This window comes from Notamacropus eugenii, chromosome 1, assembly GCF_028372415.1.
Source record: "Notamacropus eugenii isolate mMacEug1 chromosome 1, mMacEug1.pri_v2, whole genome shotgun sequence".
NCBI classification, from domain to species: Eukaryota; Metazoa; Chordata; class Mammalia; order Diprotodontia; family Macropodidae; genus Notamacropus; species Notamacropus eugenii.
This window is the reverse complement of record NC_092872.1, coordinates 208,847,457-208,863,561: the sequence shown is the minus strand read 5'-3', so window position 1 is coordinate 208,863,561 and position 16,105 is coordinate 208,847,457. Positions and strand designations below refer to the sequence as shown.

The 16,105-nt window shown below is 38.1% G+C and overlaps 1 protein-coding gene across 10 annotated transcripts in view; it reads left to right on the top strand.

The window, feature by feature from the left end:
* Positions 1-16,105, top strand: part of CPEB3 (cytoplasmic polyadenylation element binding protein 3) — a 242,138-nt gene that overhangs the window by 210,696 nt on the left and 15,337 nt on the right. For 9 of the 10 annotated variants that reach the window (XM_072625185.1, XM_072625167.1, XM_072625172.1 and 6 more), the window contains one exon: positions 1,058-5,001. The exons of the other annotated variant lie outside the window; for it this stretch is intronic. In XM_072625185.1, the coding sequence (XP_072481286.1) occupies positions 1,058-1,285 (228 nt within the window). In that variant the 3' untranslated portion in view covers positions 1,286-5,001. Of the gene's footprint in view, positions 1-1,057; positions 5,002-16,105 lie in introns of those variants that run through there. 10 annotated transcript variants of the gene reach the window in all.

Here is a 16,105-nt window from a genome sequence, read left to right as displayed (position 1 = left end):
AAGGCAGAAGAAAAACATTCATGTGGACATCAGAAATCCAAATCCATCATAGTAACCAAGAAGTCAGTATACATTAGCAGTGCAGGGCACAACGCTATTGCCAAGCCTCCCCTCCCTTGCTAGAGCCTTCCCACAAGCAAATACTCAGAAGCCTAATTGCTGCCTTCATCCTCTCTCCTCCACCCTAACTGCTCTCACCAACTTCTCCCAGCTCTGCTACACTTTTCCTGTTCTATCCATTCAGCTAGCTCCTCCTACCACATGTGACAGCCTTCTAGGGGATTTAAGCAGCTCACATGGGCCTATTAATGAGTGGAAAAGATCTTCAAATTAAGCAAAAATACATTAACAGTAAAAGTACAACTTTACACAGCTGGTGAAACCTACAGGACTTTTTATCCCAACAGGACAGTGGATTATTTTTACTATATTTGCGAAGTATTTCAATCGCTCAGTCAGCCATTGGTGATTTAGTGGGCTGTTTTACTATGTTTAAGAAGTATTTCAATTAGTCAGTCATGTAGGCACCAAGGTGGTATAGGTGGCAACTAGGTGGGGTAGTGGGCTTTGTTTCAAGGAGACCCAAGTTCAAATCCAGCCTTAGACACTTAACTCTGTGACCCTGGGCAAGTCTCCTAACCTCTATTTGTCTCATTTTCCTCATCTGCAAAATGGGGAAAATAATGAGGATCAAATGAGATATTTATTGTAAAACACTCAGCATAGTGTTTGGCACACTGTAAATACATATACAAATATTAGTTATTTTTAGGTATTTGTTTAAGCACTTTACTATGTGCTAAGCACTGGCCAAAAAAAAAAAGACAAAAAGCACCCTCTGCTCTCAAAGAGCACAGAGCCTAGTTGACTTGTACACTCCTCGAATGCAGGGGTTATTTCATTTTTGTCTTAATGTGCCCGGCACGGTGTGAATGAAATGCCATTGCCTGCAGCCCCTGACGGGGAGACAACATGTTGAAGAACATCACGTTGCTGGAATGTCTCAAGCGTGAGACCCTTGGTGCAAACTGACTCTCCCTTTTCTTCTCTGTGTCAGGTGGAAGTCAAGCCATATGTGCTGGATGATCAGATGTGTGACGAATGCCAGGGCACCCGCTGCGGTGGCAAGTTTGCTCCCTTCTTTTGTGCCAATGTCACCTGTCTGCAGTATTACTGTGAATACTGTTGGGCCAGCATCCACTCCCGAGCTGGGCGGGAGTTCCACAAGCCACTGGTGAAGGAGGGGGGAGACCGCCCCCGCCACGTCCCCTTTCGTTGGAGCTGAGTCCAGCACCCAGCTCAGCCACAAGTACTGGAGTAGATAACTTGGAGGGAAAAGAGCGGCGGCCTGTGGGCTTAGAGTGTTCTGGAAATCTGTGCATTCGTTCTCGACTTTCAAGAAGAAATGGGTCTTTTTTATTATTATTATTATTTACAGTCATATTACTGAACTCAGTGTCCGGTATAATGCAAACCTGCAGAGTGTAACTGTCCTGGCTCGCACTTTGACTCCCCTATTGTCTGCTTGGTACCTTAATTCTTACCCGAGACTTGTCACTAGTGACGATTTGTAGACTGCCATTCTAATCAGCCTCTATCAGGCCGATGTTTGTGATGACAATTTTCTTTTGTAGAATTCTAATTGTTCTTATTTTTTAAACCAGAGCATGCACTTATTTTCAGAAACTTAAAGAGTTGCCCCTAGAAAATGACTCACCAAAGGTAATCCTTATAAAGTAGGTGGCAGATGTAGCAACAACTTCACTGATGTTCAGCAATCCTTAGTTTGGGTCATTTAGAGTAAAAATAACCCTTCAAGAAAAATAAGCCTTTAGTTGTTTTCCATTTTGACTTGTAAGGATGTTACCTCATAAGCTATAGCTTTTATTTGTTTCCCCCTTTCCACCTTTTTTAAAATTTTTATTCGGCTGAGGATTTTGGTTAGGTCTTCTAGTGTTAGATAAACGTATGCTGCAATAGCTTTTGCTGCTATTAAAATGGTATTGTTAATACCAAAATACTCTATTCAAGCTAGGGTATCGATTGAATGAAATAAACCCACACCACATGTCCTGTGAGTTAGAAATAGCGACCGCTGATGGAAGGAGAGATCTGCACACACAGGAAGCTTCCAAGGAGGGTCAGTACTTATGACTGCATGTTTACTTAATCAGGTTGCTGCATGCAATAAATTTTATATCTAATGTCTAGTATAAAACTTGCCCACAGTGCACAAATGAAGAATCTACATAGGCTACAAAATACTCATTTAAAAAGACAAAACACAACCTCCATGATTTGAGGGTGTTTTTTTCCTTTTTTTTTTTCTCCAAAAAATTGGTTGTTGACTGGAGGAAAGCATGCCTCAGTAAAGCAATATTTAATGAAATTAAGAACAGCCCCTGACAGAATGACCTATATCACAACTACAATTAAACCTAGGTGTAGGATATTCTTCAAGCAAATTTGTGGATGGTAGATGAAGTACTTTGCGGTGCTCTGTTTTATATATATATATGTATATATATATATATACATATATATAAATATATATATAGATTGTGCAATTTATTTTATATAGTAAAGTGATTATGTCTAACTGTGATCAACCTTAACTGTGGCAGACATTAACAAATTGGACAGTTCATAACGGCTACATTAATGAAAACATGAGCTCTTCTTTACAATCTCCTAATGCGTGTACCATTTTACATAGCTTCAGACCTTTGTCCAGAAAACCAAAGAGCTCATGTTAGCTTACATACACTAGGAACATTTATATATATATATATATATATATATATATATATACATATATATATATACAATCTATAGAGCTAAATTGTCAGATTGACAAACTAGGCACATTTTCAGAAAGTTGGGGAAAGGTGATGCTAAGGAAATGTCTGCCCAAAGGAAGGCGGCATTGGAGGAGATGGGTTTCTAGCTGTGAAATTCACTTCTGACTTCCCCAAACAGATCCTGCAAAGCTTGAATCCAATTCAGACCTGCTAAGGGTGGACATTTTTTCAGCATGCACTGCTGGGCTGCAGATAGCCATATCTAGACACACACATAGTGTACTGATGATTGTGAAAATCTGTAAACTTTGTTTTCTCTTCTTCCTTCTCTGTGTTGCAATTCTGGGGACAATCTGACTGGCCTATGACACTGCAGAGTAGACTTCGCTGCTTGTGTTCTCGCGTGTGCCGCTGTGATGTCATTGTTTGTTGCAGTTTGGTTTTTGTGTTATTTTTTTCTCCAGTGTTCAGTTGTGATTATTGCTTTACGTTATGGTTTGTTTTCTAAAAGAAAAAAAGTTATGTGTGTGTGTGTGTGGTTTTTTTTTAATTAGTTTCAAATACTTCTCATAGCTCTCCCTTTTGAGTGTAAGTTTCTTCTGGACTCTAGAGCTATAATGCTCTTTGTGACCTGGGTGGATGTGTGTGGATGTGTGTCATTTTAGTCTGTTGTCATCTTTTGGTTTTGTTTTTATCTGTGAGACCTTTTGTTATGCACTACTTACTACCTTTGGTATCTTGACAGTTTCCAACAGTTGGCTGGTGATTTTTTTTCTTTTTAAGGAAAAAGGCATGCTTTCTGGCTGACATGATCCTTTGCAATACCTCAATTTTGAAATATAGGAAAGAAAATGATATTTTCTAAGTAAGTTTATTCAGAAAAAATATATATTAATTTAATTCTGCAAGAAAAAATGATTTAACAGATGGGTAACTTTATTTTTTTCATGCTTATTTGCGGTTTTTTTGAAAATGAAGAAGTTAGAGCTTTATAACTATAATATTAAAGATCCTGTCTAACCTACAGAAACCTACCTAGTTGTGTGGAAGGAGCAAAACTTTTTGAAGACATACCCCTCTTTCACATACTAAAATCACCCTGCCAGAGAGAAAGCTGGAAGACGTACAGCATAGAGTTGAGTTCAACATTGCCATGGAGAATAGGTTGAAAACAAACTCCATTTGGTGCTGAGAGCTGTGAATAGACGGTGAAAAATATTTTCCCTTAATTTGTATATTTCTAATCAAGCGTTGATTATGCACGACTGACCAGAATTGTGAAAGAGTTCTTCTGTTTGTATTTTTTTAAAGAGAACTTTTTTAGTTTATTAAATTATAACATGTTCCCTTTTGTTTGTAAATAAGTGTGCCCCTCCCCCCCAGTTGTTAATGTTCTATTAAAAGAGAGGGTCCTTCAAAAAAAATTATTTTTAAAAAAAAAATCCACAAAAAGGTGTTCTGAACTGTATGTAACCTGCCTGCGAAGCGCCTGGTCCTCCAGGCCTCCCGTGGCCATTCCTTGGGGTGAGACTTGAAGTTGTTTTTTTGAAGGCTGTAACCTAACCTCGACTATTTGTTGTTATGTGCAATACTGTTTGTACTGTTTGTATAAAAAATAGAAAAAAAAGAAAAGAAAAAAGGCATAAATCTTTATTGCAGATTTATTTTCATTGCAAACTTTAGACATTGTGATTCACTGAAATCATTTTTCTACTGTCAAATATGTACCTTTTCTTCATGCTGGTATTTTTTCAATAGTAATGTAGCCTTTGTACTGAGACAAAAATTTTCATTGTTATTTTTAGAAAGATTTTTTGCTAAGAAAAAAATTAAACATATTTACATATTTTTCATTTTATTTCGTATTTTCTTTAAAGAGTGCTTTCTCAATCATTAATAGAGTTGTTTCGGGAGGGACTTTCATATCTGGTCAATGTCATAATATTATTTTGTATTTTTACTTGGAATAAATTAATTTTATGATGCTGATTCCTTAAAAGTTTATTTTTTTCATTTTCAGTTATTTTTGAAGCTAAAACCTTTGTAATATTGTTACTAAAGTGTCTAGTTTTTTGAAATGCAAAGCTTTCTGTATTAACTTGCTGAAGTGGTTTACAGTAGGTGACAATGAATTAATGGCTGGTTATGTAAAGCGATTGGAAATGTGACGAACAATTGGGTAATAAAAAGACAGAATGGAGCAGAATGTGTGATATTTTGAAAAGCTTTTTCCTTTATTAAAATGGTTTAGGGTGAGACTAGGGATGTCACAGTACAATTCACAAGGAGGTCACAGTTGATTTATCCAACACCAGTCCAGCTCAATCCTGTGGCATTAACCTATGGCAGCTCCCACCCCTACTACCCCCAGGGCCAGGGCTCTCTTAGCTCGTCCTGCCTATCCCCATGGTTCTCTGCCACCAGCTGGATGAACGCTTTCCCTAAAGCCAGATCTTGTACGCAAGCTTCCAGTGGTGACTGCCTAGACAGTCCAGAGGAGGAAGTGGCTGTATTCACATTGATTTCGGGGCAATTCAGGTTTCCTAACTCTACTCCTTCCTCCTGTTGATGTCAGTAACAAGTCTCATGGCACCACTATCTCTGAACCATTTCAGGTTCCCCCTGCTTTCCTACCTTGTTATATTAGCCCTTTCCCACATAAACAATTTGTGCCATTTGTCCATACATGATAATTTCTCCTCCTCACTTCTGGGACTCCCTGTCTTTCCTCTCCCCTCTCACCTCCCAATACCGACCTTCTTTCCTTTGAAACTCTGCTGCTAAAAGCAGAGCCCTTAGGTCTGGGATCTAAAATTTGGACAGAAAAAAATTTACTTAAACTAGAAAACTGGTGTTGAGTAAACGGAACACGCAATGGCTTGCTCTAGATAGAGAAGTTATTTCTGTCTGTCATGGATAGCCTCCTACAATGCACTAGGAGTGGAGTTGAGAGGTAACTTGGAGAAATCCATGTCCAGAGTGGGCTATTGTGTGTACTTTATGTATTCAGTTTTGTAAATAATATATAGATTAGATCAAGTTGTGATGTAAAATTTTGACTCCAATTAGGTAATCCAGGTTGGAATTTTACATTAATTACCAACAAGTGGTGGTTAGGGACAGAAGAGGGGAAATTGGGAATTTCTCGCTTCGCGGTTACAAAGACTATGCTTAGATTTCTGCCTATATCTTGTGTTTTTTAGCTTATTAGTGAGGCATGGGCTAACGCAAGATGTAGTACATTTATGCAATTAGCAAATAACTTTGCTAATTTCCTTTTATCTCTTAGATTAGCAACAACCCGACTTTTTAAATGGGAAAAGCTCCTATGTTAATCTCTTGAGTATTGTGACATCTCCTCTTGCAAGGTCTGAGTGAAAGATTAGTCACAGACTAGTACAAATGTCTCTTCTGTTAGAACTGGTTTCTACGTACAACTGTGGCTTCTTCTACTAGTTTGTATGAAACGTCTGACTAACCCTTCTTTCCTTCTTTTTTTAAACCAAACCTTCTTCTCTATCTCAGCCACTCTACCGTTTCATCTTACCACAGAGTATTTTATGATCGCTGCTGATGACATACTCTATACCCCAAATGGGTAACAGTTGGTCAAGGAAGTGGATGTTTAATTCTTGGGACATTTAAAATTATACAAAGAAGATTCTTAGTCGCCAAGTATCAATTTTGGGTACTAATATGGGATTCACTTCGGATACTTTTTTTCTGGATGTGGTTCTATTGGGGTATAAAGTATTAGATGTTTGTACTTTTGCTGTCAAAACAATGGACGTTAACTTTTAGAGTGTTCTCAGCTAAGATCTCTGTACTTGTTTTCCAACTAACAACTAATTTTTGATGTATCGTATCTTTTATTACCTGTTCTCTTAGATTGTTTTTTGCTAGTAACCCTTACTAAGCTTTCTGCCTTTTGGGCTCGGATTAATGCTTGTATGGAACTGCAGTACTGTGACTGAAACATGGAGCTCCAGTCTGCCGATGCTTACAGCTGCTTAAACTTTGTAGTTTGGACTTCATTTTTTCTGTAACAACAACTTATTAAATCTAGTTGTATGAAGTACTGATACTTGTCATCCTTTGCCCCCACCCCCACTGTCCCCAACCACATGCAGAGGAAGAGTACAGAGCACAAACTTGGCTTTCCTTTCCCAAAGATCTGGTTTCTTTTGAATGTGATTGGAGGTTTTTTGGGTGGGGAGGGGGAGCCAAAGACCTTTTCAGTGGGTGAGCTTGAGCAAAATCGATTTCATCTAGCTTTCACACACTTGAACCTGTTTCAACTTCTCTTTTCCCAAGTCTCATTTCATCTACTTTTCCTCCTTAAAAATTAAAGTTAAGTTGAGCATGTCTACATTCTGAAAACCCACACAGCTTGTGAAAGAAATACTGGAGATGCCTGACTGTGCTGACATGTCCATTCTGTGTGTGTGTGTGTGTGTGTATACAATATGGAACTTTTGAGATATGACTAGCACTTACAACGTGGAATAATCTCAAAACCTTAAGCCATGCTTTGAAACAGTAAGTATGCAGGGTGCTTTCATTCTTATCACAGGACCTACCTATTTTTGAGACTTCAAATAAAAAATTTTCTTCTTCTAATGCTTGCTTGGGTTCAAGAGCTACCTGCTAAACAGCAGTTTTAATCCTTTAGAGTTTAGTTCATGAAACTTTTGGCATGCTATCCAAAGTACTGGAGGGTCAAACACTTGTCTTCTCTCTCAGAGCTGAAATGAAGATGGTCTTCAAGGCCACTGCTTATCCATATAGGCCTCCTGAAGGTGGTGTATCCATCATTCTTTCCCAGTGGTTGAGTGAGGAGGGGCAGGGATTCACAGGAGAAGAAGGGGTTGTGCTGGAATAGAAAGCCCTTAGGCTATTGACCTGTGCCCTTAAAACACCTTTAGCACCTTAATAATTTAAGAGTATTGGGAAACACAAAACTTGGAATGGAAAAATGCTAGGACCTCGGCAACATAACCAGGAGCTATTTAGGGATGTAGAGTGAAGGAAAGGAGAAAGGGAGATAGATGTTCATTGTTGAATGAGTATGTAATGGGCATTTGCTAAACTCATAGGATTTAGACCTGGAAAGAAGATCATCTAGTCACTCCTGCCCCCATTTTACAGAGGAGGAAACTAAGACCCAGAGAAGTAAAGTGATTCACCCAATAGGGCAAACTCAGATCCTGGGATTCCAAACTCATGACCTTTTCCGCTACGCCTCTCCCAATACATACTTTGATGAATGTATCCTCATCTGGAGATTCCTTTCTTAAATCGTTTCTATATTTTGGCTCTAGCAAGTGAGTTATTGCTCCATGGCAGTTATACTGGAGGACTAAAATGATTGAAGAAAGTTCCCTAGTCCACTGTCTATATACTCCTGCAGACCTTGTGCTTGGGGGAAAGAAGGGAGGAAGGAGGAAAGGGAAGAGAGGATGAGCAGGCAGAATTGCCATTTTAGTTCTTTAGGGGAAACAAAAGGCATCCTACCACCTCTTGGGTTAATCCTCTCTGAACTGAACAATACCCCTTTTCCTTTTTTTCCTGTGTCTGGAGTGTTAAACCCTCTTTAGGGTTCCCTTATTTCTCATGTGCAAACCAACTTCAATATTTAGGAACAAGAGCTAGTCAGATGTAGCCACAAGGATTTCTTTGCATTTTTGCACTCCAAGTTTTGTATTTCCCAATATGTGATTTTGGGTGAATCAGTAACTTCCCTGGTCCTCAGTTTCCTCATTTGTATAATGAGGGGATTGGACTACATGTCCTGTAGAGATCCTTCTAGTAGGACTCTATCACCCTAGCAAGAATTTTAAGCTTACTTCACAAAATCAGAATCCGAAATTACCTTAGCAGCCATCTAGACCAACTTGCCTGTTGAACTTTGGGACCACATAAAGTTACAAAAAGAAAGATCCTCTTTCAGGCACTTTTAATGAGGGCATACTCTGCTATCAGTCTTTAAACCAAATGAAATTGAGGTTTCTGTTTTTACAATGAAGACTCGGGCCCCAACAGGGGCTGTTATTTGTCAGTTTTCTCCACTTCCTTTGAGAAGGGGAAGAGTTGAGCACAGTTTTTTTGGAAAGCTTGGTTAAATCAGGACCCTCTTTCAGGAGACTGACATTCTTTGGGCACTTCTCTTTCCCTTATAATCCTGGAATAGACTCAGATGGGGCAGTAAGCAGTCATCTAGTCTTCTAACTCCCTCAGTTTCTAAATAAGGAAACTGAGGACCTCATTGGCTAAGTGACCTGCCTAAAGTCACAGCTAGTAAATGGCAAGTGATGAGCTCCCTCTCCTTAGAGATTTTCAGATATAGGGTGGACAGCCACTTATCAGGCATGGCATTATAGGAATTCCTTTCATGTGTGGGTTGTACTTGATGACTAATGTCCCTCCTAACTCTCAGATTCTGTGATTTTAAGCCAGTACTAGAACCCAGATCTCCAGATTACCGGTCCAGTCCTCATTTCAGCACACCCTCTTGCCTCTTACCAAGCCTCTTTTGCAATGACTACCACAAAATAACAGTAAATTCAAAATCATAGAATCTCAAAGTGGGGAAGACTGGCCGTCAGAGGTCAGCTTGTCCAGCCCATGCCCTGGTGCTACATACTACCCCATCTTCAGTATTAAAATTAAAGATTATCATTAATAAAAATAATAATAGATAATACATGTAACACTTTAAGGTTTACAGAGTGCTTTATATATCATATCTCATTTGACTGGATCCTTACAACAACCCTATGAAGCAGGTGCTCTTATTCCCATTTTACAGATGAAGAGTCTAAGAGAGATTAAGTGACTTGCCCAGGCTCACATATGTGTAAGAACGTGAGGCAGAATTGAACCTGGTCAGATCTTCCTGAAAGGAAGTCAAGAGCTGTGATACCTTGCTGACTATATTAAAGAAAATTATAAAAAAGAATAGGTTTAGAGAATATACTTCCTTCTTTTCTTTGCTACGGGATTCAGGTGGGGTGGTGATTTTGGATGGGAAACATTTTCAGCCTTCTCTGATGTGTTGATTAGTTTTGTGAAGCTGCTTTTTCTTTCTTTTTCATTTTTTATTCTTTGTTAAAAGGAATATCTCCCAAGGTAGGGAAGAGGGACAGATATATTGGAAAATGAAGGTGATGAAAAGCCAAAAGGTAGTAATAAAAATTAATTTAAAAAAAACCAATTTCCTCCCCAATCCTCCCCTAAATACTGTGGAAATCCTATTTTCTTTGAATTCATTAACAGGAATTCTTTCCAGAACTAATTGACCTAAAAGTCATCCTTTTGTATGTGTGTTCCACTATAGTTCTACTAGTGGGTATATGATGAACGCAGGATCTCAAAAATGGTGCCTGGGGAGCATGGGCTTGAGCAGACAGTGCCCACCCAAACAAGAATAGCTTTTGGTATGGGATTGGCAATGGACTAGACCCACCTTCCAAGAATCATTCATCTCCAGAAGATTAGGGCTTGGCCACCAGATTACAAATGGTTTGGATGATGGCAACCCAGAAGGCCACATAAAAAGGCACGGAAGAATTGCTGTATGTATTTATGAAAGGGAATACCCTCACCATGGAAATGGTGAGCTTCTGATATACTGAAGTAATAAAAATGGTCATGAAGCAGCTTTACCTGTGCTAATCTGATCCTCATGACAGCTTGGTGAGTCAGTAGGATGTGTTATTATTTCCCATTTAAATAGGCTCAGGAATGGTGAAGTACCTTGCCCAAAGTCCCTATGGTAGTAACTAGCTACCACTCCATTCTTATTTACTGTTGCTTTTACAATTATCATACTGTCCCTCACCTCAAAAAAAAAGATTCTTAGGGTTACATTTTCCAAAAAGTTTAACTATAAAGAAAGACAGAGGACAGGTTGAGAAACTGTAGAAGTCAAAGGGATGAGTGAGTGGTTGTCCATGGCTATTGGGCCAAGTAAAATAATTGCAAGACATCTTTATAGAGTAAATACTAATTTGCCAGAATGGGGTGACAAAGAAGGAAAAATAGGTTGAGAATTTTTTAAACTCCATTCTCTCCCTCTCTGTTCTTTGACTGCCTGCAAGGCTGTCAGCTCCATCCTGAACAGTTGTCTGACCATTTTATTATTAATCTGTTTAAAACTTTTAAAATTTCCAATATGCTTTTCTTCACAAAAGTAGGTAGATGGTGCAAGAGTTTATGATTCTCATTCTACAGATCAAGAAATGAAGGGTCCGAGAGGTTGTGATTTATCTAATGACAAAGTGTTAAGAGTAAGATCAGTAAACATAGTATCGAGAATCGGCATTGGAAAAGATAGACTCTAGGTGTCATGTCCAACCAACACCTAAAAATAAATCCCTTCTGTTAGAAGGCCTGAGTCCAAATCCCATTTCTGATATATCCTGTGTGACCTTGCACAAATCACTTCACTTCCCTGGCCTCAGTTTCCTTATCCAAAAAATGCAGGGGTTGAGATGGACGGCTTCTTAGGTGCATTCTATACCTACTGTGTTTTGTGATCCAGTGATACCAAGGTGGTCATTTGGCCTTCGATTTAATATTTTTGGATTATTCATAACTCACTGCTCTCTTGAGGTAGCCAATTCCACCTTCTTTTTTCTTATATAAATATATGATTTGATAATTGATCATTTTTCTAAACTTCTTGAAATTTATTTTCCTGAAATCTGGAGAATGGTAGGTACTGCCTGCCCAACTTTCCCATTCTTTTTTGTGAGGAGCTGTAAACTAAAGAGAGATTCTGTAATACAGTGGAAAGAACCCTGGGCTTCATGAAAGGTGCAGGATATAAAAAAGTCATTAACATTTCTGTTTATTACTAACAGAACTTAGAAGGAAAAGATAAATCCCATTTAAAATAACCTTACATGTCTAACCCTAACCCTAACCCTAAATCGAGTCTTCCTACCAAGACACAAAGTAACTATATGAATACAACTAACAAACAGCCTTTACAGAAATAGACATTCCTAAATAACTGAAGAAATATTGATTGTTCATGGTTGGACCAAGCCAATATAATAAAAATGGTAATGCTATCTAATTAATTTAGTTATTCAGTGCTCTATCAAATTACTAGCAGAGTTAGAAAAAAATAATTCATCCAGAGGGAAAAAAAAGTCAAGAATCTTAAGAGAAATACTTTTTTTTTTTTTTTAAGTAGGAAGGAAAGGGGTCTGGTAATACCAGATCTCTAACTATCCTACAAAGCTATAATCATCAAAATGAATCAGTGGCACTGATCTGGTAAACAGTATTCAGATGCAAACAAACTTACCAGCCCACTTTTTAATAAATCCAAGGCCCAGCTACTGGAGCAAGAATTCATTATTGTACAAAAACTGCTGAAAAAAGTGGAAAGCAATTTGGAAAAAAATAGGTTTAGACCAGAGGTTCTTTGTGTTGTAGAACTCTTTGATGGTCCCAAAGGTCTATGGGACCTTTCTCAGAATAATGTTTTTAATGCACAAAATAATGAAGCCAATATTTAAATAAAGATATAATTTTCCCCACTCACATTCACAGATCCCCTGAAATCTAGTCATGAACTTCTTAAGGAACCCTGGATTTAGACCAATGCCTCACACCATATCCCAAGATTAGTTTCAAATGGATATATGATTTAGACATACATTGTCACATCATAAATTAGTGGAACAAGGAAATTTCCTCTCAGATCTATGCATAGGGGAAGAGATCATGGCCAAAAAAGGAACAGAGAATATCAGCAGAGGATAAAATGAACAGTTTTGGTAACATAAAATGATAAAGGGTTTGCATAATCAAAAACAATACCTCCAAAATGAAGAAAATTATTTGCAGTAACTTTCTCTAACAAAGGCTCATTTCCAAGACAAAAAAGGAGAATGATAATTATTGGAGGGATTGTGGGAAAATAGGCATATACTGATGAAGCTGTGAATTGGAGCCATTCTGGAAAGCAATGATAAGTGTACTCCCCCAAGTCACTAAATTGTATAGACCTTTTGGCCCAGTGATACCTCCCCTAGGACTGTACCCAAAATAGGTCAAAGAAAGAGGAAAAGGACCCATAGGCACAAAGATATTCATAATAGCTCTTTTGTGGTTGCAAAGAATTAGAAACTAAGGAGGTACCCATCAATTGGGAAAAAGCTGAACAAATTATGGTAGATGAATGTAATATGACATTATGTGCCTTAAGAAATGATAAAAGGAATGAGTTCAGAAAAATATGGTAATATTTATATGAGCTGATGCAAGGTGAAGTGAGCAGAACCGAGAAAACAATTTTTAAAATAACAAGCACATAAAAAGACAAACTTTGATAGACTTAAGAATACCGACCAACCCTGATTTCAGAGGACTGATGATGAGCTCCACCATCAACCTCCTGAGAGGCGATGTATTTAAGTTGCAGAATGAGACATAACGTTTTGTGATATGGTCAATGAGAGAATTTGTTTTGCTTGACCATATTTGTTAGAAGCATTTTTTTTCTTTTAGATGGAGGAGGAGAGGGGGTTGGGAAGAAGAGAAAATAAATGCTTGTTAATTGAAGAATAAAATGGTGAAAGAAAGAAAAAGACCTGGGTTTGGAGATAAAGAACTAAGGTTTGAATGCCCACTTTGACCTTAGGCAAGTGGCTTCACTTTTCTGGGCTCCAGTGTCGTCCTCTGCAAAATGAGAAGCTTAGACTCAATGACCTCCAAGGTCCCTTCCAGCTCAAAATGTGTGTGTCTTGAATCACTTGACCCCTCTAAAGTTATTTCCACTTTAGCAATCAATGCTTCATCACTAGTAACGGCTGGGTTCAGAACAGCACTCCCTCCTCTTGCTCCCCCCACTTTCGCAATCTAGGTCTCTTGACCTCCAACCCAGGTCTCTTTCCAAAACAGATGGGAGAATCCTTTCCAGCAAGACTTTGCATTCATTTGAGAAGTGTTGCACTGTTTCACAAAATCATAGGAATTTTTAAAGTAGCATATAAAGGAGCAGAAAGAAGACATCTCAAATCTGAATGATGTCACCCAACAAACATTTATGGAATGCCCACTGTGTATACAAGGCCCAGTGCTAGGTACCCACTGTGGGGAAGGGAAGGGTGTAGCAAGTGAGAAGACAAATAGCATTCAGAAGTCAGCAAAAAAGCACTAAAATCAATGAAGCCTTCCTCATTCCCAAATCAGAAATACCCTTCATGGTAACTGTGTGATGCCATGTATGAGGAATCATGGCATAGCATATTGAGAGCTTGCTTCAAAGCCATGAAGACCCGGATTCAAGTCATGCCTTGGACAATTAATGGCATTATAACCCTGGACATGTCCCTTGAGCTTAGTAATCTATTCAACTTGCTAAGACTCTAAGATTCAGAAAGGGCCAACCTGCATTGGTTGAGGGAAATCTCTGTGCAGATGAAAGCCCAGATCCAGTCCTGCCCCCTCTATGAAGTCCTTTACTCCTGATACATAATATTTTCTTTCATGTAGTCATCAAACATTAAGACTCTACTATGTGTCATGCATGATTGTAGATACCAGGAGATGCAAAGATAAACAGGATGGAATCCTTACCCTCCAGGAGTAAATAATTGGTGTCAAAGTCCCAACCTTGAATCTTAGCTAATATCCAAAGTAGGGACAAGAAATTAGTACATTCCGAAGTAGTTTCTCTCTTTTTTATTCCCCAAGAAAATATGAATAAAGAGGTTTTTGCCTTAATCATGGCCATTAGTAAAATAAATTGTATTTGCACTTCTACAGATTCTCATATCCCACTCACCAAGGAGCCAGGTTTTCAGAAATACTTTCCTTTACCCTCAGTAAAGTCAAAGACCTTACTCTATGTAATCAGTCTTGAAAACAAGCACCAGCAGAATGACAACTGATTTGCTGATTATACTTTCTCACAGTGAATCTCAGTTGATGTTTCGTCTGAAGCCAAAACATGTGCAAGTTCAATGTTCTTCTAGCTGTAAGAAACTATCCAAGTTCTCAGAACATTCTGGAATATTGTGGCCAATTCCCTAGAGCTTGGGAACGTGTCCCTTCCATGGGGCTTTCTGACCTGTGTTTGGTAGTGTTTATTCAAGGATAACGCATCTGACATATTGACTGTTCTCTGATGTCAGGACTTGACCTGAAGTTGTCATAAGCATGACGTGACAGAAAGAGAAATTGACAAAAAGTAGTCAGAAGTTCTGTGCTCCACACTCTGGCTTTTCCACTAACTAGCCATGGGCAAGTCACTTGGTTTCTTCATCTGTAAAATGGAGATAATGATGCTGATACTTTCTACCATATAAGGATGTTGAGAGAAAAATGCTTTGGAAACCCCCAAGAGCAATACAATTATGAAGGGAATGTTTCTCAGATGAATGTTTCATGGTTTATTATTGTGCACTGAAAAAATTGCTGAGTAAGATATTTATATTAGGCAAAATTGTTTGTAAATTTTCTTTTACCTAAGATATCACAACATCCAAGATTTTTCAGCACACTGAGCAAAACATGTGTCACTGATGTATCAGGGCACACCCCTTCAAAACCACTGTTACAAGGGATAGCTCTCTAGGTGGGGAAGAGAAGGCTATATTAAGGGGTGAAGATAACATAAAAACAAAAGCTATCGAAGAAATTTTTAAAAAGAGAGGAGTAATGTGGTAGAGGTGGAATTAGAAAAGCCAGCTCTCCTGACTACTACTCATTCCATTATTTTACCTAATTAATTTTTAGTAAACCATATTAACATGCTCCTCAGAAATATTATGATATTTTGGGGGAAATAAAAACTTCCTAGATTATTCAGAATATTAAGAAAGTGACCTCAATTAATAGAACTGCATGTCCTTAATGAGGTTTACAATTGGAGTAAGTACAGATGGCAAATTTTTACATTTCTTCAGGGTATTGCTTCTCATAATAATAGCTAATAGCTAGCATTTATATAGTATTTTTGGATTTGCAAGGCTCTTTACATGTGTTTATATATGTGTGTGTATATACACATGTGTATGTGTATATGGATATAAACAAATGTGTGTATATACATATACATATATATGTATATACACATATATATAATTTGATCAGTTAGGGATTACTTTTTTTCTTTCACCAAGAGAATTAAATATGCAGAGACAGATCTCAGTTTAACATAAGGGAAAACTTCCTAACACTTAGACTTATTCACATGATATTTGGATTTGGATTTGGATTTGGTTCTTCCTCACCAGCAGTCTCTAAAAGCAAAGGCTAATGTTTCCAGGACTGAGTTAGGAATA